The 23,280-nt window shown below is 41.2% G+C and overlaps 6 protein-coding genes across 7 annotated transcripts in view; 3 read left to right on the top strand and 3 right to left on the bottom strand.

Moving 5' to 3' along the window:
* The window catches only part of Cyp4g15 (Cytochrome P450 4g15), a 6,364-nt gene extending 5,658 nt beyond the window's left edge, over nt 1-706 (top strand). Inside the window, exon 8 of the mRNA XM_076421964.1 lies at nt 24-706. Within this exon, the coding sequence (XP_076278079.1) occupies nt 24-388 (365 nt within the window). The 3' untranslated portion in view covers nt 389-706. The remainder of the gene's footprint in view (nt 1-23) is intronic.
* On the bottom strand, nt 423-14,231 carry LOC143207980 (uncharacterized). Its single transcript, XM_076421953.1, has 4 exons — nt 13,936-14,231; nt 12,924-13,157; nt 12,687-12,839; nt 423-12,619 (listed from the first exon to the last, which is right to left on the bottom strand). Exons 1-4 carry the CDS (start codon nt 14,047-14,049, stop codon nt 8,558-8,560), a joined length of 4,563 nt encoding a protein of 1,520 aa, XP_076278068.1. The 5' UTR covers nt 14,050-14,231; the 3' UTR covers nt 423-8,557.
* Nucleotides 845-20,810, top strand: LOC143207994 (uncharacterized). The gene is made up of 10 exons (XM_076421979.1): nt 845-2,650; nt 2,770-2,990; nt 3,510-3,701; nt 3,780-4,007; nt 4,475-4,650; nt 4,737-4,862; nt 5,360-5,471; nt 5,991-6,116; nt 17,327-18,934; nt 19,841-20,810. Exons 1-9 carry the CDS (start codon nt 2,427-2,429, stop codon nt 17,500-17,502), a joined length of 1,581 nt encoding a protein of 526 aa, XP_076278094.1. The 5' UTR covers nt 845-2,426; the 3' UTR covers nt 17,503-18,934; nt 19,841-20,810.
* On the bottom strand, nt 14,897-17,106 carry LOC143207992 (uncharacterized). The gene is made up of 3 exons (XM_076421973.1): nt 16,576-17,106; nt 15,378-15,550; nt 14,897-15,186 (listed from the first exon to the last, which is right to left on the bottom strand). Exons 1-3 carry the CDS (start codon nt 16,642-16,644, stop codon nt 15,036-15,038), a joined length of 393 nt encoding a protein of 130 aa, XP_076278088.1. The 5' UTR covers nt 16,645-17,106; the 3' UTR covers nt 14,897-15,035.
* Nucleotides 17,541-20,969, bottom strand: LOC143207987 (TWiK family of potassium channels protein 7). 2 transcript variants are annotated; one of them, XM_076421967.1, is made up of 5 exons: nt 19,939-20,969; nt 19,022-19,153; nt 18,499-18,958; nt 17,879-18,028; nt 17,541-17,763 (listed from the first exon to the last, which is right to left on the bottom strand). In XM_076421967.1, the coding sequence occupies exons 1-5, from the start codon at nt 20,248-20,250 to the stop codon at nt 17,678-17,680; spliced, it is 1,140 nt and encodes a 379-aa protein (XP_076278082.1). In that variant the 5' UTR covers nt 20,251-20,969; the 3' UTR covers nt 17,541-17,677. The 2 variants fall into 2 exon arrangements, with proteins under 2 accessions (XP_076278082.1, XP_076278083.1); XM_076421968.1 differs by having other exon boundaries at nt 17,724-18,028; nt 18,499-18,714; nt 18,784-18,958.
* LOC143207989 (TIP41-like protein) lies at nt 20,955-23,280 on the top strand. Its single transcript, XM_076421970.1, has 6 exons — nt 20,955-21,121; nt 21,376-21,554; nt 21,655-21,834; nt 21,901-22,123; nt 22,295-22,453; nt 22,530-23,280. The coding sequence occupies exons 2-6, from the start codon at nt 21,379-21,381 to the stop codon at nt 22,701-22,703; spliced, it is 912 nt and encodes a 303-aa protein (XP_076278085.1). The 5' UTR covers nt 20,955-21,121; nt 21,376-21,378; the 3' UTR covers nt 22,704-23,280.

Genomic DNA, 23,280 nt, shown 5'->3' with positions numbered 1-23,280 from the left:
AAACATTTCATTTGCGGTTTCAGCATCCGGAGACTATACCATACCAGCTGGCTGCACAGTGGTGGTCGCCACGATCAGGATGCACCGTGATGAAAATTTCTACCCGAACCCGGACACCTTCAATCCTGACAACTTCCTGCCGGAGAACACGGCGAACCGCCATTACTACGCGTTCGTTCCGTTCTCCGCTGGACCACGATCCTGCGTCGGACGTAAATACGCGATGCTCAAGCTGAAGATCGTCCTCTCGACCATCCTGAGGAACTTCCGCGTTAGGTCCGACCTGAAGGAGTCCGATTTCAGACTACAGGCCGACATCATCCTGAAGAGAGCCGAAGGATTCAAGGTCAGGCTCGAGCCGAGGAAAACGGTAGCCGCGACCGCTTAAAAGTCTTAGGGAAATTTTATTATAGGAAACGTTATTATTATTATTATTATTATTATTATTATTATTATTATTATTATTCATAATGTCTATTACAAGCTCAAAGAAAAAAATTGTTTGAAAGATTTACGGTAATGACACACAGACCAGTAACAACATCTTGACGGAAAATCGAAAGGTTTTCCGTTTCGTGCCGTATATGATTGTATGTAAATGTTGTAAGTATATTCACCAAGGTTACATAACGTTTAATATTGTAATTACTTACGCTGATATTTATCTCGTGCAATAAATTATGCAAGCTTTCAGCTGCGAAATCTATATTGCGTATAGAATTATCGTGTTAATACCCATCACCTCGGTTGCTTGATTATAAAGGGTGTTTAGCTACACGTGGGAGAAAATTTAAGGGGTGGTTCTCGACGATAATATACGACAAAAATGAAGAATAAAAAAATTGCGATTTCGGCTTCGTTATTTAGTTATTAACAGTTAAAAATCTGCCCAAAATGCGGCAACTTTTCAACAGAGGTGCACGTTGCGTACGTCACACAGGCGCGCGACAGTCTCGTATCAAGTGACAAATGCATGCATACCTTGGTTCTCATTTGGGGCCCCAGCGAGGTGAAAATGTTTAAAAAATCGTTGGACGACATTGAACCTACCTACTCGTTAAAACCACAAGGGCATTTCTAATATCTGCCCTATGGAATTATCGAGTAGAAGGGGTCGGTTTTATCGTGCGAGAAGAATCGTCCGTACAAGCTAGCATCCGTATGCATCCGTATACACACTGATTCAAGACAGCTGATGAGGTCGATGCCAGATCGATAAAACAGACGAAGATCTACAGCAAACTACCGCCCAAATATCGCGCGTTGCTATACCAATACATTGTCTATCCTGTTTTCACTAATTTCGCGATTCTTTCTCATTTTATCTGTGACCGCGAAATATCTCATGTGTGTGCCATTGATCACATCAGCTGTCTTGAATCAGTGTGCATACGGATGCTAGCTTGTACGGATGATTCTTCTCGCACGCGTCGAAGATTTCCGTTCGCAGAAATCACACGACCTCAAGTTGTCCGTTCCGTCTGCGAGCGAGTCTCGCGACGTATGTATATCAAGTTCAATAAAGTGCAGTGTTTCAACATTAAAGAATTACCAGTTCTTTACATTCCCCTCATTCCCCTCAGTAAACTTCTACTCTCTGTAAACTCGTAGTGCGTGTGTATGATGTTGTAAATAGTGCTAGAGCATATGTGTGGTTTGTTCCAGTGTGTTAAGTACGGTGTTATGAACAATTATAGTGCAGGATAAGGATTTGTGGATATGTGTGAGAACAATTTAAAAGTGAAAGTGCATTGACCCCTTCTACTCGATAATTCCATAGGGCGGATATTAGAAATGCCCTTGTGGATTTTAACGAGTAGGTAGGTTCAATGGTAGTAGGTCCAACGATTTTTTAAACATTTTCACCTTGCTGGGGCCCCAAATGAGAACCAAGGTATGCATGCATTTGTCACTTGATACGAGACTGTCGCGCGCTTGTGTGACGTACAGCTTGTCAAATGTAGCTGTGCGGTTGAAAACAGGATGCGCAGAAGAAAACAAAGACCGCACTCATTTCCCCTTGCGGGGGACATTCAGCCGCACAGCTAGATTTGACAAGCTGTACGCAACATGCACCTCTGTTGAAAAGTTGCCGCATTTTGGGCAGATTTTTAACTGTTACCCTGTCACCCCTTAAATTTTCTCTCACCTGTAGCTAAACTGTATAGATATTTAGATTCGGTAGAGTACCGTTTTACAAACAAGTTGAACCTTGAACTATCAATCCCTTTGTTCCAATTCAGAAATATTTACACAAATAACAACGTAGTACTACTGGGCCCATTTTTGTCTCAAGGTTTAATTTTAATCTCGTGTTGAGTAATCAGTAGAAGTATTGTTTCAAAAACAATGAAAAAATAAAAGAAGGAAAGTGTACTCGATATTTACATACTCCGAACGTCGCGTTATTCGATAAGTTCAGCAAGATGTCCGCCGGAAGCCGTCAATTTAAGAAGTACGATGTCGTGGAAGTTCTGAAGAAAGACGATTACAATGAGTGCTCGACCAATTCGAGCAGCAGAAAAAGCGTCCGCATCGTGTACCCGCCGAATCTGAAAACTCTGCCCCAAGCAGAATGGTACGAAGTGAAGAAGGTTATGGCTGAATTGAAGACCGCGTTGCCGGATTTAAGTCCTGCCCAAGTCAGAAGGTCCTCGTCGCTCTACAGCTAGAACTCTTTTCAATAAATATATCAAATACATTCTGAACCGACTACTAACCGAAACTTACCCTTTCATCTAATAAGTTCATCAACAATTTACCGAACAGATGCCGCATACCGTATCACGAAGCGATTATGCTCGAGCTCTTGGAGCGAGATTTTCAAAGCGCGGCCCTCCAGCTGAAAGAGCTGTTGGATCTCGACGAAAAAATTTCCGTGTCTTCGGCAGGTGCCCTGTTATGGAAGAAACCATCTTTAAGGGACGAAAAGGACTTCCTAGATCGGCTGCAGGAAGGGCTGATCGGGTTCGAGAAGGCGGCAAGGAAGTGTACATCGTCTTTCATTGAAATTACCCGACACTATCATATGTCATTTCACGCGAAATGGCACACTCTTTGGAATAATGTTTCGAATATTGTTCAGATTTGAATATGTTGTAGTCTTTACTAACCTATGAACGTATTTACAGAGGTGTAAAAAAAGCGCCACCCTTTCTTCACACACATTAAATCATAAGATTAGAACTAACAAACATTTCCTGAAAAAATTAGTTTTCACATCATATATTAACCCCTTGCCTTGAAGATTCTGAACAGACTCTAATAACTGTGTATGCTATTAATCTCCTTTAAACCGAGATTAAATTCTATTTTGGTTTTGTTAATGTATAGTTATTGGAGAACATGTGGGCATACACAGTAGACATAAATTTTCTCCTTTTTCAGGAAATTACGAACTACAAAGAAAGTTGTAATCACTGAAACCGTAAAATAAATCGTAGGGCAAGGGGTTAATGGGAGTACACTGTACATACAGAGTATAATTATTTTGTGGTGTTCATTTTTAGACGATTACGTAGCTCGAGCGATATCGCTCTTGGACACTGCATTGTTCTTCCAGGGGCAAACTTGGGAATGGTGGTGGATCGCTGAGCGTCTCTACTACGCAGCCCTTTCGGCTGCGGAGCTCGTCGAAGACGATAATCGTCAGACGATTACTCTGATTCGATATCTGTACGGTCGATTTCTCTTTCACGAATGTTAGTAGCACATTAGCCAAATGCAGGCACTGAATTCTTGAAAATCTAGAGAAGAAAATAAATGACAAACGATTATAGTGCAGAATCCAAGAGAAGCTTTGGATTACCTGAACGAGGCGCGCGATGCTTCCAAGAATAAAACGTGGAACGCCTCGAAGAAACTCGGCGAGAAACAAGGCTCGATCTTCAGGGAGTGCAACATCATATTATACAAAGCTCTGCTGATTCTTGCGAGGACGGATCGACAGCAGAATCCCGAGTTGGCACTGAAATTCTGTCTCGAAGCTCTCAAGAGAGCAACTGATGGTAGGTCCTGTTCAATCTTCATATTGCATCTCGGCAAGAATAGTGACATAACTAAGAAATGCAGTATTCTCACAATGACGATTTTAAGAGAATTATAAAATGTCCATCGACATAGTACAGACTAAATTGACACTGTTCCTGCCACTACAGGTATGAACTAGCTCAAAAACGAGACCTTAAATTAAAAGTCAATGACAAAATTAAGGGATTTATTCACAGAGATTCATTCAATAACACATTTTCCATTCTGTTCTATTGCTTTTTGTCATTTATTAATAAACCTGTGAATAAATATCTTGACTTCATCTTGAAATTTTAATTTGCAAACGCTACGAAGTTTCGTTCCAACACGATATCACTGTGCCAACTTAAAAATCTTTGTTTTTTGAGTTGTGCCATTGTTCTTGCCGGGATTGCGACATAATGCGAGAGATAGCTCGATGATTAATCGAATACCGAAAACTCAGCTGGGGACACGGAATATCTGAACGAGACGCTGCACGAGCTAGGGAAATGTTACATGGCGGTGAACGACGTGAAGCAAGCGTTGAAGACCTTCTCGAAGCTGCTGGCTTTGGCGAAGAGAGCCGCTGATCCTGAGGGTGTTTGCAACGCGCATACGGAACTAGCGTTCGCCTATAAGGTAAATCAAGATTGTCTGAGGTAAATCGGCGAATATCGCAATTTCCACCCATTCTATTCTAAATAGAAACGATTTACGTGACGCAGCAACTGGACGACAGCGCTCACACGGAGACTCACTTGCGGATGTTGCGAGAGATCGCCGAGGAGCTGAAGCTCTTCGATAAGCTCGCCGACGCGAATTTCTACACGGGGGAGCACTATTTGAGCCAGGTATACGAGTGAATCAATAACACTACAAGATGCTACGCTAGATATCTTATTCACAAAAAGCTGTACAATCGTACAAACAAAGAAAAAGATAGAAAGAACATATAGAAACACTAAACATAACGTAAACATAAATATAAGCTCACTCTCGGAAGGCGACGGGTTCCTATTAAATAGTTGGGGTTCGTGTTGAGCCAGCCGTCGCCGTGCGAAAGTCGAGGAATCAACTTCAAATCAACGGTGTGCACATATATATAATCGTTTAACGCATTAACTACCGGTGGATATCTAATAGTTTTTAGCTATACGTATAACTTAATGATATAAACTCCTTTTCGATACAATAAATTCATCGAGGATCTTATTACTAGGCTTCCGGTAGGTAAAGCGTTAACCGTCGATTTTTTTCTCGATAAATAAAATTGATATACCTTTACGGAAATGACTTGAAATTCAATCTAATAATTCACTCGCGCATGTGTGTGTGTGTATTCGATTAGTCGAAGCTGGATGTGTCTACCGTTCACTTGGAGGACGCTCTGAGACTGTACAATGATCTTGGCATGTCCGATGATGCCGATCGAGCCAGATGCGTCGCGGGAATCTCGAAGGGTACCTTGAACAGTTTTTAAAAACCGCACGAGAACCTCCGTTGATCGCGGCACTCGAACTTAACTTAAGTGCTCATACTTAACACCTAAGTTAGATAAAAATAAATCGATTGATCGGTGCGAGTGCTCGATTTGGTTCGGCGTTAAGCGAATTCACTTGTCCACGAAACGACCACGGTATGTTTCTACCTAAGTGTCGACGAGTACTTTGAAATACTCTTTAGTCTATTTTACAGATGAACAATATTATAAATATTGGTGCTACTTACAATGTACAAAGTAAATATTAGGAATAGAATCTTGTCTAGTACGATTCGGTAAAATAAATAATGCTTCCGTCTGTCTACAACCGCACAGAATTTACAGTCTTTAATCTTATTGTATATCGCGTGCAGACGAGAAAATTGGTTCGTTATAAAGCAGAAAATAAATAAGGTTAAAAAATAAAAAAAGATTATTATTAGTAAGTATCATTTCAGGGTTCGAGGCTAATAGTTCGCACACTTTTGTGTATCCGCAGGACAAGAGAGAATCCAGGAGTACTGGGATGTGCTTCTGCGGTGTGGCGCGCAACATCGTCCCGCGGTCCTGAAGCTCTGCCGATGGAAAAGCCTGAGAGAGCCGTTTTGGTTCGAAGAGACACTTGGTAACTATGAAAAGAGACAACTCAATATTTCTTCGGCCGCGCGTTTCTTCCGTTTCGCGTCGAAATATCGCAAACGATTATTGCTCTAACTTCTCATAAAAGGATTCGAATCATGTAGTCCAATATTTAAAACTTCATCGGTTTTATGAGAGCGTCCGAATGTTAATGGGAGTCGGGGATCCTTCATTCGATGTGTTCTTGCTCTATGTACAACGAACTCTCGATTCACCTTAAATGTCTCTAATCTCAATGTTTCCTTAGTCCCTTTAGAGATTTATTCTTTATTCTTATCAATAGTACGTAATGCATGTATACACAAACATGTTGACTGTAGTTACAATGGCCACTGTGTTTCTTCTGCCGCAAACGTTCGATGATAGACCTCGTTCGAACGGCTATTTAACATTACTGAGGATACCTTGCTCGCACAAAACGATTTCCATAGTCGCAAACCAATACGATTCCTTGATAGACTTCTTCGAAGCTGCAATTGATTCGTCGGATTGTCCTGTAGATCGGAGTGAACGCTTGGTATTTCTCGATAACGAGTACAACGAAATGTGCAAATTTAGACCGCGAATCTCCGCAGACAATCCGACGCATCGTACACGTTGATGTAACTCCGATTTAGAAAGCGTCTTCCGGTTTCAGAAGAAAAGTCGGACTCAGATTTCCGGTACGAATCTTCGAGAGAAACGATCTCGTCGTTATCGTTATCGTCATCGTCATTGTCATCGCCGCACACCCCCAACCATCATAATCGAGACGAGACGCGGCCCTGAAAAATCGACGCCTGTCACACCTTAACCTCGCAGGTTTGCGCTAGGTGCGCGGGTAAGATCACGAGAAATCTCAAAGTTGCTGACTCAAAATTGTATCCACGGTCAGAGCTAGGTAGAAACCCGAAAATTCGCAAATCAGTGCAGGGAACAATTATATTCTACTTAAATACTCTACTTAAATTTGAAAAATTACAAAATATAAGAATTAAAATGTAAAACATATCTCTGCATTAGAGAAAATTAAGAAATACCATTTTTATCTCATAATATAGGTGCTTTAATAACAAAAAATCGTCTGTATCCGAACCGTTTCAGTCACTGTTCTGAACCACTTTTAAAACTATTACGAAAAGTTTGTCCATCCTTTGAGTACGAATGTCGTTAGCTTCTAAGGACCAGGCGTGCAAATAAATAATTTAATTACTTACATAACAAACGTTCTATATTTATTTTGCCAATATTAAAAATTTTTAATATAAATTTGTTTCTTCCACGACAATAGTTTTTGTAATTCAACAAACAATTCTCGTCCGCAAAAGATTAAGAACGTCTTCGTGTACCCACGTATGTATGAAACCTATACTCTACAAACAAACTCGAAGGAAAATCGCGAGATCAGGTTTTACTTAGCTCTGAACCCTCGTTAGGGTACGAGCATAGTGGATTCGTTTTCGTCCGATTTGACCGACGTCCGACGCATCTGTCTCTTTTTTCGAACGTGCGAAAAAGATACACAATGTCGGACGTCGGCCGAATCAGACGGAAACGGATCCACTGTGCTCGTACCCTTACAAATGATTCGTGCAATATCGAATTGTCTCCTGAGGCTCGAATGCTTCGAGAATACATTGCACGCAAACTGTACACTTCTGAAATATTTCCTAATGAACGTACAAGAATATACAAACACTCATATTTGGAGACCACGCATATTCATATTACGAATCATTCACTCGTGTAAAATTGTTGTTGGACAAATTATTATTCAGACCGAATACCGACGTTGAAATCCCTGTCTGAACGGTTCCTCCAATGGTTACAATTGGCGAGATATCCTCCAACAGAAGAGACTGTACATTAAAAATAGACTATATCTAATCTCAAATATAATGAAAAGATCGTTAGGACATTGAAATGTTGGCCACTAGTGCAATACTTCTAGGTAAATTCTAATATCTTCTTTCACCGGATTGCAGTCTATTGAAAAGTAGATTTGTCTCGAATGGTCTAGAAACATCGTTTTGGGAGGGCATGAGAAGAAATGGCGATGCGACCATTAATTCCTTAAAAAAAAAAGATAACTAACCACAACTAGTGATGAAACTCAGGTTATTATACACATATGGCGATTGTGTATGCGAGACACAACTAATATTGTTCATAAAAATTGTATAAAATTACTCTGCACGAACGAGGAATACAGTTTACAGTGTGTTTCGTTTTTAAAGCCAGCCACGATATACGCGTGTGTCGCTCGACAAAATGTGAGACATAACGATAGGAAAACTTGTGAGGCAAACTTTCGGCTCCTTCGGAGTAACAATTCGCACAAGAACGCGACCAAAGCAATTATACGTACAATTAAATGTATATAAAATAAAAATATCGGATTTTGATCGCGACTTATAAAGAATTGATTGAGATGCAGTTTTACTATTCTCAAGGTCCCGTATTACCGCCGCTTTGTACTTCCCGCGATATATTCTCTAACGTTTCCGCGTCATCGGAGTCGTCTTCACCGCCGATCTCGGCGCTGTCTTGTCGCTTCTGGATCTCGGTGCTTGCCAGATCGAGGACTAATTGCAAAATCTCGGAAACCGCATCCGCGGAATCAGACGTTGGCATCGGTTGCGTGCAAGCGTCCACTTCCACGATGTCTTCGCCGTTTCTTTGAGCGTCGTTGCTCTTTCTATTGCTAGACTCGTCGGAGCAATTGGTTTCGACGCACTGTACCTCCTCGTCTTCGTTCGGGTCGTTGTCCTTGTTCTCGCGTACCTCCTCGATGTCGGACGTATTTTCGTCGTTAGACTCCACCACTTCCACTTCTCCTACGCCGTCGGTAGACTCCACCACTTCCACTTCTCCTACGTCGTCGGTAGACTCCACCACTTCCACTTCTCCTACGTCGTCGGTAGACACCACCACTTCCACTTCATTCTCGCATACCTCCTTGACACTGTCCGTGCTATCGTCATCGTTAATTTCAACAATTACGTCGTCTTTGCTCTTCTCTTTGCGCTCCTTTTCGTCGAGTTTCTCCGAAGAAACTGGCTCGTCTTTAGAACTCTCTGAAGAATCCTGCTTATCCTCCTCTTCGAATTTCCCAATGAGATTCGATTTATTATTCCTCGTGACCTTTTTCTCCCCGGACTCTTCTTCTTCAGGCTCTCCTTCCTCGGCAGATTCTTTCTCGTCCACTTTAATCTTTCTCTTCTTCATGCTCTTTCTCTCTTCGGAACTAACAGGAGAACCCGGCTTGTCCTTTCCCTCGGATTTTTCAGCAGAGTCTTGCTCGTCTTCTTCAATCTTCCCAAGGGGACTGGATCTAGTCTTCCTCGTGCTCTTACTCTCTTCGGATCTAACAGGAGAACCCGACTTGTCCTTTTCCTCGGATTTTTGAGCTGAGTCTTGCTCGTCTTCTTGAATCTTCTCAAGGGGACTGGATCTAATTTTCCTCGTGCTCTTTCTCTCTTCGGATCTAACAGGAGAACCCGACTTGTCCTTTTCCTCGGATTTTTCAGCAGAGTCTTGCTCGTCTTCTTGAATCTTCTCAAGGGGACTGTATCTAATTTTCCTCGTGCTCTTTCTCTCTTCGGATCTAACAGGAGAACCCGGCTTGTCCTTTTCCTCGGATTTTTCAGCAGAGTCTTGCTCGTCATCTTGAATCTTCTCAAGGGGACTGGATCTAGTTTTCCTCGTGCTCTTTCTCTCTTCGGATCTAACAGGAGAACCCGGCTTGTTCTTCTCCTCGGATTTTTCAGGAGAGTCTTGCTCGTCTTCTTCAATCTTCCCATGGGGACTGGATCTAGTTTTCCTCGTGCTCTTTCTCTCTTCGGATCTAACAGGAGAACCCGGCTTGTTCTTTTCCTCGGATTTTTCAGGAGAGTCTTGCTCGTCTTCTTCAATCTTCCCATGGGGACTGGATCTAGTTTTCCTCGTGCTCTTTCTCTCTTCGGATCTAACAGGAGAACCCGACTTGTCCTTTTCCTCGGATTTTTCAGCAGAGTCTTGCTCGTCTTCTTGAATTTTCCCAAGGGGACTGGATCTAGTTTTCCTCGTGCTCTTTCTCTCTTCGGATCTAACAGGAGAACCCGGCTTGTCCTTTTCCTCGGATTTTTCAGGAGGGTCTTGCTCGTCTTCTTCAATCTTCCCATGGGAACTGGATCTAGTCTTCCTCGTGCTCTTTCTCTCTTCGGATCTAACAGGAGAACCCAATTTGTCCTTTCCCTCGGATTTTTCAGGAGAGTCTTGCTTGCCTTCTTCAATCTTCCCAAGGGAACTGAATCTATTCTTCCTCATGCTCTTTCTCTCTCCGGATCCAACAGGAGAATCCAATTTGTCCGTCTCCTCGGGCGTCTCGGAGGATTCTCGCTTGTCCTCTTCCAATCTCGCGATAGGACTCGACTTGTTTCTTCTCGGCGACTTTCTCCCCTCAGACTTCTCAGGGGAACTTGACTTTTCTCGAGAATTCTCGGAGGAACCCTGCTTACCCTTCTCGTCGAGTGTCGCGAAGGTAACTGATTTGTTCGTCCTTGTAACCCTTCTTTCTTCAAATTTGCCGGTGGAGTCTGTCTTGTCCTTCTCGTTGAGCCGAACCTCGTCAGACTTGTCGGGAGAATCGAGATTGTCCTTGACCAGATTCGCTTCGGATTTATCAGAGAGTTCTAACTTTTCTTTCTCTTTGAGATTTTCTTCGAGAACGTCTGAAGAGTTACGTCTCTCTTTCTCCTCGGGTTTTTCCAACAACGTGGTATCGTTTTTCTCTTCAGATCCATTGGAAGGATCTATCGTGGCTTCTGCTTGGGTCTTGTCGGCTTCAATTATCTGGGAAGAATTCAATTTATCAAAGTCAACATCTCCTTCGAGTTTCTCTTCGCTGATCGTCTCTTTCGAGTTTTCCTTGTACCGTTCTTCAGCATCTTTCTCTTCTGTCACCGCGCCCACTATCGCATCTTCGGAACCAGCTACTTCTCCGTCTTGTGCCTTCTCGTTTCTCTCACTTTCTCGATCGACTTCCTTTTCTTCTTCTTCTTGATTATCTTCGATGTTGGTTAACGAAATATCCTCGACATTCTCTTCTTCTACCAATTCCGAGACGTTCTCAGCGCTAGCTTTGTCGGTACTAGCGCTCACACTTCTGCTCCTCGGACCTCGTAAACTCTTTCTGGCTTTGTCGTCTTCTTTGGTTGGCTGGTCGCTATCGAGTTCTTTCGAGGGAACCTCTGGCTCAACGGTATCCTTCGGTGTCTCCTTTTCAGGAGTGGCGGCAACCTCTTCCACATGAGAACTCGTGTTCAAATTTGCATCGGCGCTGCTATCTAAATTATTCGACTCCAACTCTGCTTCCTCTTCGTCGTCGTCCACCGTGATACTTATGGCTTCCAATTGATCCTCAGATTGCTCGTCTACCGCTTCACTCGTGTCTTGCGACTCCGCGTTCGGTTTACTCTCAACAGTCACCTTCTCCAACTCGAGTCTCAGTTGCTTGCAGTGCGTTAATTTATGAGTCAAGAGTGCAATTTTGTTTTCATAATTAACTCCGCACTCCTCGCACGAGTACATTTTAATCTCTTCTTCGGTGGTAGACTCGGTCTTGTCCTCGAGTTCCGAAGTCTCTGACGCCTTCTTCACCAAGGCCGGTTTCGCGAACTTCTTCCCTTTGACGGCGCCTCGTCTCGGTACGTTTCTTCTGGACTTTTCAGCTTCATCAGACGTGATCGTCAAGTCGATGTATATCGGCGAATCGCTATTGAATCTTAGCTTTTTCTTTTTCGACACGCCATCGTCGGTCAATGATTCGTCATTAGTGTCCGAGCCTTTTACAGAGATGTTCCCGGTCAGAATGCTCTTCAATTGTTTGCGGTCACGTTTGATTTCGACGTCCGCGTCGGACAACGATGTACCAGTTATCTTTTTGTGTTTGGTTAGAGGGCCCTTCAGTTCTTTCAGGTTGATGCTGCTCAAAGGGGAATCCGAATCGGAGGTCTCAGCAACGTGTCTATCGTTTGCGGTGGCTTTTCGATTGCGCGTCAATCTACCTGGAACAGGCTTGGTTGACGGTGACGACTCTCGCTCCCTAACTGTTTCTTTCGGGCCACGTTTTGCTTTTTTATTTGGTACATCTTTGTTGTCGGAATCATTGATGTTCGCTGATTTCATCGGTCGCTTCTCAGCCTGTTTTTTGATATCACTGTCTGAATCGCTGCTGAACGATCTCAATCGTTTGGCCGTTGCTTTCTGTTTTCCCTTGTTCTCACCATGTTTCTCGGTCTCGTTCACCTGCTTTACTTTCTTCGCTGCTTTTTGGCTTAACACATCCTTCAGGAAAACTTTACAAACTTTCGTTTCAGCTGGACTTCGCACTTCGATGTCTTTCGAGTTCAACTTTGATCTTGTACGTATCATATCGTCAGAATCTTTCTCTGTATTTTGCTTTGATTTCAACCTTGCCCTCTCAGACCCTGTGATTGTAGTTTTGCGGCTGATCACAGTTGTTTTTACCTACAACGAAGAAAAGAATATTAGAAAATATAAGCCTAATATATATTAATACATAATATATCGTCACCTTAGGAAAGCTTGAATAATCTATATCTTCTCCAAGTTTGTTGTCCAATTTCAATGCTATTCCATAGGATAAATTTTTTAAGTCGCACAGCACGTCCACTGTGTATCGGCAAGACAGACAAACAAGATTGTGGTTTTTCTGAACTGTATTGGCCTGTCGACATTTAATAATATTGATTTTAAGATACCATTATTCGATCAACTCAATCGTGTTAAAGAGCGTCAATTCTTTTCTTACTTTATCATTCAGGATTTGTTGTATTTTATTGATAGATTTAAATGTGCTTTCTTTACTAAGATCAAAAGTGTACTCTCTGCTTGCCTGCTCAGAACATAAACAGCAACACTTTTTCCGATTGTAATTTTTCAGTTTTGCAGCCTTTTCATACTTTTGTAGAAATGTGCTGCACTGGTTCAATTCGTACGCGCATTTGTGGCAAATTTTAGTTGGTAACTGGTCTGATGTGGGTGCCTATAAAAGTAAATTATATCTTTACAAAATAATATATCTGTCTTCTTGCTTACGAGAGGAGAATTATCGTAACGTAGATTCACTCAGTGCTCGTAGTTATCTAATGAAAAGAGAAGTCGGCTGTTGTTACGCTTTACTGTTAACAAAACAACGTAAATACTTAGTTGGAATAACATTTCTCCTGCTTTGCTTCGTGATCATTGCACAACTAAACAATATGCTTATTGGCATCTTGATTGAATAAAGTTAGAAAAGGTAACATTCAAAAATACTGATTATGTACTGAGAATATCATTGTGTATTATTATTGTAGAATTATTGTGTAACGTGGAGTGGTGCTGCGTAAAAGAAGAAACTATGGAGTGTAGGAGAAAACAGAGGTTAGCAACATGAATTTCAATGTTTACTAAGATAAAATGTGATCTGCCGATTCTTCGTTAAATAACTTGATCCACTCAGTGCTCATAGTTATCTAATGAAAAGAAAATTCGACTGTTGTTACGTTGTATTTTTAATAAAACAATGTAAATACATAGCTGAAGTAACATTTCTCCTACTTTACTTCGTGATTGTTGCACGAAACTATTTGCTTATTGGCATCTCGATTGAATCAAGTTAGTAAAACATAACATTTGAAAATATCCTACTGACTAAATACAGTATCATTGTTGTTAAATGTGCATCGCGTCTGAGCGTCGCACGCTCAGACAAATTTCAACGAATTCAACAAGATACGATTGTAAAACCGCCGATATATTTAAACATTTGGTAAGCATACCTTAACCAATGAACAAGTCTTGAATTGTGTACAAAACGTTTGTTTATTTTCAGTTGTAATATCCAAGAAAACACCTTCGTCGCTCGCACAGAGAAAACAGTATTTAGTTGGCATATTGGATGTTCACGGCTAACCAATAAAACCACGTATCGGATAAGTGTGATCAAACTGTACTAAACATTCGCAAAAAAATCGTGGTAAATTAAACAAAAAAGATGGTTAAGTTTTTGGCGGTTTCCCGAATCGAACAACAAACTCGATGCAACGCATTATATTAACGGTAATCGTCGCGGATGCATGATGGCGTTGTTAGTTGTATATCGATATATATCGCAAGCAAACGTATACTTCTCTCGAGTATATATCGATTTGAAACCGTCATATTCGAAAATTACTTTTCAAACGAAGTACCTTGTTATTTTGAATCTTTGTCGATGGGATGGGGGAACGACGACGTATTAAATTCGAGGGACAGTTCTGTCGTATTTTAATGAAAACAATATTTGAATGAGTTTATAAAAATGTGTTTTGCGCGGGAGCGAACCTATACCGCCAGAGGTGAACTACGAGCAAAGGATAGAGAATAGAGAGATCCACTGTGACAGGAAGGGAGATATGTCACTCGCAGGAGAGACAAAGACAGAGAATACGAAACAGCTTGATTTTTCGATGAGCCTCCTCGTTTTCCTTTTCCCCTTCCACTATCCCATTCCAGCCCCATGCGCACACTCTAACGTCCCCCACGAAGACCGTATGCCGTATACCACAGTGTTCCGTGCTGTGTAGACTGGTCTGGTCATCAGAGAGGGGGTACATAATCTCACCTCGATTTCCCCGTTCTGGCGACACTGTTTCCGTTTCTCAATGACTGACTAGCAACATACGGGTTTCATTTACAAGAGCAAAATTGTCTGCTTATTTCAAATACGACAGAACTTTCGTATCAACTCAGTCGTACCAATACTTTCAGGTTCTTTTAATCGAAACAATTTCACGATATTATACATTCAGATTGCACGCGGCACACCGATATATATAATTGTTGTTGTTTTTTGTCGTTGAGTTCCTGTTCGACACACGACTCTATCGAACACGGTACGTTAATGCTTCGGTAGTTTTTCATTCATCGTTTCGTTTATCGGCTCGCCTTTAGTCCAGTTCAGTACGTTCGACAAGGAAAAGAAATCAAGGATAGACTGTGGTTGTTCACGGAATTGTTCGAAACGAACTTTCAGCTCTTCGAGGAGCAACCTACGAAACAAATGCAAATATAAGAAAATATACTTATAGATGTTACACACCGAGAATAACTTCGTTTAATAATAAGAGTAACATTTATTTTGTGCATAAAATATTCTTGTACGATAATGTACGCGTAAAGCAATATCGAACTAGGTAATTGTCGATCTAATAAGTACTATCAATTATATACGATCGATCACCTGAGAGACTCCATCATGTCCTTGGAGAACTCCAGACAAGTTTCCACATAATTCACCTTAAAATCTGCAAAACTTTTTTTAAGCAGGGCATTCTTTTCCATAATCCCGTTCTGGACTTCCTGCACTTTTGGCTTCTCCGTAGGATCTTTGGTTCCAGTCATCACACTGACTTGCTAAATGAGGCAAAATTTCAAGCGCATGGAATTATTTATAGTTTATAGGAGATTTGTCGCTCGAGACACTAAAAAACTACTAATTGCAATCAATTTTCTATTCTGTATTTTATCGATAGTTTGCGGATCTTTGCGTACTTATTATACAGGGTGTTCCCAGCTAACTTGTTCACTCGATGTGTTGCTATCTAATCAATTTCTGAACATTTAAGTATTGTATGAGGTATTGTATCAATTTCATATCCATCAAAAGAAAAAAAATAGAAGAATAGTATTGTCCTAAGTCGGAAGAAATGTTTAATTGTTTAAAATTAGAATTTAAAATTCGTTGCGTCGACGTTGTTTACGATTCTGTCGAAACAACGATCAACTTACAATTCGAACGAGCTACTTGATCGTACGTTTTCAACAAAACCGCGGAAGCCAAACGTACGAGCACGACGCCTAAATCATTCATGCCGTTCATCACTCGATTCATTTAAACAGATATCCTGAGTCTAATGAGAGACCCTCTGTGTACATACTGAATTAAAGGTCACGTACTGTTGATCTACGAAATGTATATTTATATTTATTACTTCTATAGTCGTCTACTAAATATCTTTGCACACAGTTTATATAATCGAGAATTACGATGATACATTCCGGTATACGTAGTTATTTGTACCGATTGTCACAACTATGGAAGACATAGGATATGGTATAGTATCTGCATATTATTGTGCACAATGTGTTATGACATAATACGACCCTGTTTAGATATGATTTCTGAAGTGCCTATCCATGAGAAACAATTATTATTCGAAAATTGATGAGAGATCATTGTTTCCTCGAGTGATTCGTTTAATCTTGCTTCCTCTTTTCATCGATCAAATGATAGAAAACGCGAGAGGCGTTCTGACTACTATTGACATTCACACAAGTGTATATATACATTCGTTAACACAGAACTGTCATGTACGAGCACACTGCTGAGTCTACAATCTGATTCTGGTAATCGGATTTTGTTGTTAAAATATACGCACACGATAAGCGATGCACACGAGAGCCGAGGGCCTCTCGGTGATGTTTCGAAGAGGGGTCGTATTTTGCATGATCTGGACCACCCGGAGGTCCGTTTGTCACCGAGAACTACCACGAAGGCCGACCAAGGACGCAGAACAACGTCAACCAACGTCGTGGTTCGGTCGGTGCCGCGATTTCTAAATTTAGCGACCGCTTCTCTAGAAAATTATTGTTTTCGTCAATCCGGTCGGTCCAACATTACAGACAGCGGATCGAACTCTGGATTATGTCGGCTACTGCGCGTACTCTAACCAACGTTTCGACGCGCGCATTTCGCGCGCTCAATTCGAAACGACCTCCTAAACCAGATGGAAGCCACATAAAGGGGTATACTCGTGTTTACAGGATTGCTAGGGTGCGGGATGCTCCTTCTCATTTCTCGGTAATGCAAAGATGGGATTTTACAGTACTGAAAAGCGCTAGATGAAAGATTAATCTAGGCCACGATCGCTCTCAAAAGTCCTATTTTTACGTTTACGAGTTTTAATTTGCATTATTCGGCAGCCTAATTTGCATTATTCGGAAGCATACAGCTGCGAATGTATAACTATTTTCATAAAGCTGCATAGCTATAACGTTGTAATAGATGTCTTCTGAGATTTTCTCAATAAAAAAAAAAAGAAAAAATTCGGACCGGTCAGACGCTGGACTCGTAAATAACAATTTGCACTATCGGTTTATTATTCGATTGTGAGTTGTTTGTTGTTGCAGCGATGTCGCGGAGTACAGCCTCCACCGCCTCCTCCCAATCTTGGTCCTTCGGGTCTGCGCGATTGAAGGAAGCCGACCATTTCAAACGTGGCATCGATACCACGGTCAACACTTTCCTGAAATGTGTTTTACACAATGATGACTCAGCGACGAGGATCATAATGCAAGTCTATTAAAACGTAGAGTAAGAAAATGGAAGGTCATGCCTAAGATCGGAATGTAACGCGGACATGTCGCCACCAGCTTGCTCTCCCAGCCTGCGAATAGCTTCGGCCAATGGCCCGCTGAGTCTTTGCAGTCTTCTCCAGGATTGAGTATACTGGAGCCTGACGAGCTCGATGATGGTGCTGGTCAACGCCAGACCGACCAGAATGTAAAGGGTGCAGAGTAGGGTGTATTTCGGCTTCTCTGCGTACGAGCGACGACACGAAGCGTGGCTATAATAACGTATGACCACACAAACAGAAACACGAGCGTCTATCGGTCTGGTCAAGGTAGACGTTGGTCGCGTCGGTTTCGCGTTTTGCGTTCCATCAACGCTTTACTACTTACTCGGGACCAGATCTCCGAACCCTATGGTAGTCATCGTCACGAAGCAAAAGTAAAATCCGTCGAAGAAGTCCCAGTCGTCTTCCCACAACATAAACATGCCGGCTCCACAGGCGAGGTACAAAAACAGGAGAACGATCGCTGCCAGAGCTCCTACAACGATACGCAGAAGTGTAGAAGTTTCCGCGATCTACTATAATACATACAAACTATAGGGCTGTTACTTCTCCGAAGCTTCGACTCTTCGACGATTCGAAGGAACGAAGGGAACTTCGAAGTGTACGAAGTTTCGAAGTATTGAAGCTTCGAATCGTATGAATTTATAACTTAATCAATCTTTTAACTGTGATGGCGTATTTTTTTCGAAATGTAGGGGTGTCTGTAATTGTATCAAATACAACTTACCAGCGGAATTTCGAAGTTCAAAGCTTTGAAACTCTGTTTCTATTAATCCTTTAATAATTTCGAAGCGTTGAAACTTTGATTCCCATCAGCTTCGAAGTTTCTGAAATCGAAGCTCCGAAATTGGAAGCTTCGGAGCTTCAAAATCTTCGATCTTCAAAGGAAAGTAACAACCCTAATAAACGATTATTATCTTTTCGCATCTGTATTGTCAAGCTCACCGAGCGATCTCCTTCCGGCTAAGTTGGTCGGGATGCAGGACAGGGAACATCGAAACGGAAGTTTCGACTTCACGGCCAATCCGATCTTAACCACTGCCCCGGCGAACAGTTTCCCCCAATCGGCTATCACTATCAGCGTAAGAGGAATACCAACGAAAGCGAACAAGATGCAAAAGATCCTTCCCCAGCCAGTGGATGGGACAACATTCCCGTATCCTGAAATAGAAATATTCAAATCGTAGCTCAAGTTGGACAACCGATCTTTCAAGGAACACGTTAATATACCAATGGTTGTGAGAACAGTGCTTGCGAAGAAAACCGCTTGAAGAACGCTCCACCTTTCAGTGACGATCGGCGGTAGGTCATTCTCATCGCTCGTATCCGCCACGAAGCCTACCTTCAGACCACCCTGCACAGCTTCTTGGACGACCTCCTCGTAAGCGCGTAATTTCACACTCACCTACAACGATATTCCGTTTCGAATGCAATCTCCAGATAGGATTCATCAAAGTTTTAAACTTACCAAAGTATGCATGTTCAACACATCGGTATTGTTCGAGATGGAGTCGACGAACAAATGTCTCTGGCTACGCAGATTCGCGCGCAAACTTTCCAAACGCGCTAATTCCGCCGGAAGCTCGATGTGCCGGAACACCTGTTCTCGCACGTGTAACATGCGCACAGAATTATAATTTAATTTAATGCGTTACCGACCGGAGGCAAATGAGATTTTTCGAATTGCAGTTATTTCTGCGGAAATAAAAATGTTGTACGGTCCGATTGCAACGAGTCGACTTGGATGGCATTGTATTTGCAAACCTCTCGAGTTTCGAGTAGTCGGGGTAGTGAAGTTTACCGTCGATTTAATCAACAGCGACATTAATCATTCCGCTGTCGACGGTTGAAATTTAACGCGTCAGAACGTCGACAGATTGTCCGAACGGAAGGAATTATTTTTGACCGAAAAACATCGTAACGGGTCCTACGATTGGCCCATCGCTAAAAATAAAGACGCCGATTGGAAATCCAGTCTCGCGTTGTTATCTCTATAAATATTACGCGCCGCATAAAACTCCGTAACTAAACAACTATGGACGCTCGAGTTCGCTGGTACGTATGTACAGCAGTGCCAGTCGCGGGGGTCGTTACTAACATTTATTTGTAAACGTCTGGACCTCTCGCTTCGTTAACTAACAAAGCTACGGTCCTTTGATGGTACAATTTGTATGCAACTTTAATCTTCTTAGTAGTAAAAAGTACAGCAGCAGAAACAAGTCCGTTCGAACCTGACGATTAAAATTTGAAAATTTGAAGTAGACATTAAGATTGTTCATTTTTTCAGGACCTCAGCTAGATCCTGGGATGTGACATCGTCAACAACGTAACTACAATAATTTCGAAGGGGAATGCTACTGTGCGGAACACCAAAGTCCAACTTACCAAACCGCCAATAGCTGTATAAAGCATCAGGGTAATCAGGAGTCCAACGTGGCCAGTAGCTGCTTTGATCTTCCGCACGTTCTCCTTGCAGATGATCTGATTCGTTTCCGCGGATTCGTTGACATTGTCGCACGGTTGATTAAATTGTACGGTCAGACTGGACTTCTTACTCGTCATTCTTGGACCGTGTTCACCTCCTGATCCCACGTAACCGCCTCCGACACCCGAGTTCAACTGATTGGGTTCGCTCGAATCCTCCACAATATCGCTCCGGTTATTTCCGTAGGGAACTGTGATGCCATGGTAGAGCATACGATGCTCCTCGAACTCCTACCGGAATTCGACTTTCCATGCATCTTCTGCGCGATCTTCCCGATGTACATTCGTTCCTCGAATTGCGCGTCCTGTTTATTTATCGCTTCTGTTACTGCTCTGCACATGGTAAGTTGTTGCAAAAGAAATTTTTATGAATTCTCGTGTAGAATCAATAAATAAGCTAACGACAAAATATTTTATTCATTCTTTTTATATTCAGACACACAAATAACGTACAGTAAAGTTGCTATCTAAGCCGATTCTCGGTTCTGTGCTGTGACATAGATAGAGAGGGGATACTATTTTTTGTGACCGTGTCGTAACCGTGATTTATCGCAGAATCTCGATCAAGGTCGTGATCTTAACTCCATTCACGCATTTATAAAAACAAAAAATATTCAACTTTCTTTTCCGTACCTTATTTCAGTCTATAAAAAAGAAAGAAATTAATTCTTCCTCCCGATTTCGAAATCGTAATATTCATCTAGATATTATAAAAGTGCAGGCAATTTCTTTGATGACAAGTTTGACTCGATATTATGTTAGAATTTTGGAATGATAATATTCTACAATAAAAATGTAGACGTAGCGTGAACTGTGCGAAACGATTCAAATCGCGCGCCACTTCAAAAAGAACATGTATGTATGTGTTCAGCACGAATGCATCTTTTACCCGCTGCTCTGTAGGTAATGCAGTTTTGTGGTTAGACCAGGTTAGACGGTAATTGTTAGATTCGAATAAGAGTCGTCAAGATAGAAAAGATTAAAAAGTTCGAGGAAAAAGTGAAATGACTGCCAGGTAACTAAGGGAAAATTCAAAAGGACCGCCGGAAACTAATTTAATGATCGAAGTCAACGAATATCCGTCGTAAGTAGTGTTTATAAGGAACCGTTGACAGGTTATAAATTGTATCTCTTGTTAACATTGTAAACTTATGTACCTACGGATTGAACAATATAAATAAGAGACGTAAATGCAACGATGTATAAACAATATACTAAAAATCCTCGTTAGAAACGTGTACAAGAACCTTGTCGTTTTCTGTACTCTGTAAAGATTGATTGAAGTACTTCTGTTTTTAGGATCATTATTTGTGCCTATATCTGTACTTTTTCCTTTAGATCATGACAACAATTAAAGTTCACGGAGGAATCGATATCCTACGACTTCCTGTTAATCATGAAGAACATGTTTTTCCACCGTGGCATGTTAAATACACAAAGTCTCACATACTGCATTCCAAGTGCTCTAAAAGTGAGAATGGCTGCACCGACAAAGACGATCCCTGCCAGTTTTGCGTGTAAATACTATATTATTTAATAGATCATATTATTTAAAATATTATTTAAAAGATCAACACAATAACACGGCAGATTTATGCTTTACCATAAACTTTACAGTTTCAGTCGTACTTTAGAACTGCCACATATGCCTGACATGGTATTTCCGAACAATATATTAACTTTGAAGCATCAAGATGGGGCATACATTCAATTCAATGCACTGGATGCATTGAAAACTGTCTCTAATGGAAAGATCAACATTCAGCTTGCTTGTGCGGAAGCATGGAAGGAATCTAGGCATGTATATCGAATTTCCTGAATAATTCTTTAACAAGTTTTTATATAAAAGTCATTCGAAAATAGATCGGAAACCAGTGAATATTTGGAAGAGAAAATAAAGCCATTCGATTGGACATTCACTACCTCCTACACCGGTTCGGTATCTAATTTTAAATTCGAGGAAACTAACGAACGAATCGACATGGATAAATTAAGGAGGAAAGATAAAATCTTGTTTTATCACGACTTGACGCTGTTCGAGGATGAACTTCATGATAACGGGATAGCTGTTTGCTCTGTAAAAATTGTAAGTTGGTAATTTTACGTACAGGATGTCTCGGTAATCATAGAATAACCGAGAAGAGGATAAGTTCACGCAAAAGACAATATTTTGCTCATTCTTTTGCATGGACTAATTCGTACATAGTATACGATCACTGTAAAAAATGTGTAATTCAGTTTATTTAAATTTAAACAGCGTGTCATGCCTGGCAGTTTCTTCATTCTGTTAAGATACTTCTTAAGAATCGATAATGTATTGATAAGAGTGAACGATACTCGCATTTATCACGAGTTCGGGCAAGACTACTTGTTACGCGAATATACGACAAGAGAGTCTAAAGTTTCGGAATTACGTGTGAGTAGAATAACGAAATAAGGTAATATTTCGTTGTATTACTTCGATCTTAATGAATTCTATATATATATTTTAGGTTCCACCCCATCTCTTCTGCGAACCGAGCGAAATAGCGCCGCATTTGCTGTTGACTGGGTGCCATTATCATAAACTAACAATACTATCGAACAAAGAAATAACTAATGAAATAGTAACAGACAGTGTTACTGTTAGTACTACTGTAAACAAAACAGATAACTCTGTTACCTAAGGACTATACGTGTACCTATAATATCACAATTTATGGTAATTACCATACGAGCGTACTCTATCAAATAAGAATTTGCATGATTTCACGCAGTGCAAAATGACTTTCAAAATTGTTCCATAGTCCACTAGAATCGCGCAGTTCGATTGATTTTCCTACACAAACGGTAGCAAAGAATTCTTGATATTTGCCATGTGATGTTAAACGTATGAATAAAGAATATACTCAATGTTTAATCGTTTAATACTAAATAAAAGCTTTTCGATAATACAGGCTGTATCTGATTAGTTGCATCTAAGTTGCTTCTTTCGGGGTAAATTCTGGCGTATCCAGATCTTCGTCGTACCATCTGCGTACAACATCGCACATCCAAGAAGACATTTTTGCATTATATTCGCACTCATTTATGCAAATTACTTTGTTAGCCAAAAAATTTAATTTAGCATTGGATAGGTCTTTGAAAGTAATCTCTTCGCGTGGTTTTTGACCAAATGTAAAGTCAAGTGTACAATAACCCACTGCGTGTACATAATCAGAGCGATCCACGTGTTTACCTAATAAACCATTTTTCGTCTTTAAA

Source organism: Lasioglossum baleicum, chromosome 4, assembly GCF_051020765.1.
Source record: "Lasioglossum baleicum chromosome 4, iyLasBale1, whole genome shotgun sequence".
Taxonomy (NCBI): Eukaryota; Metazoa; Arthropoda; class Insecta; order Hymenoptera; family Halictidae; genus Lasioglossum; species Lasioglossum baleicum.
The sequence above is the reverse complement of the archived record's forward strand: the minus strand, read 5'-3'. Positions and strand labels throughout refer to the sequence as shown.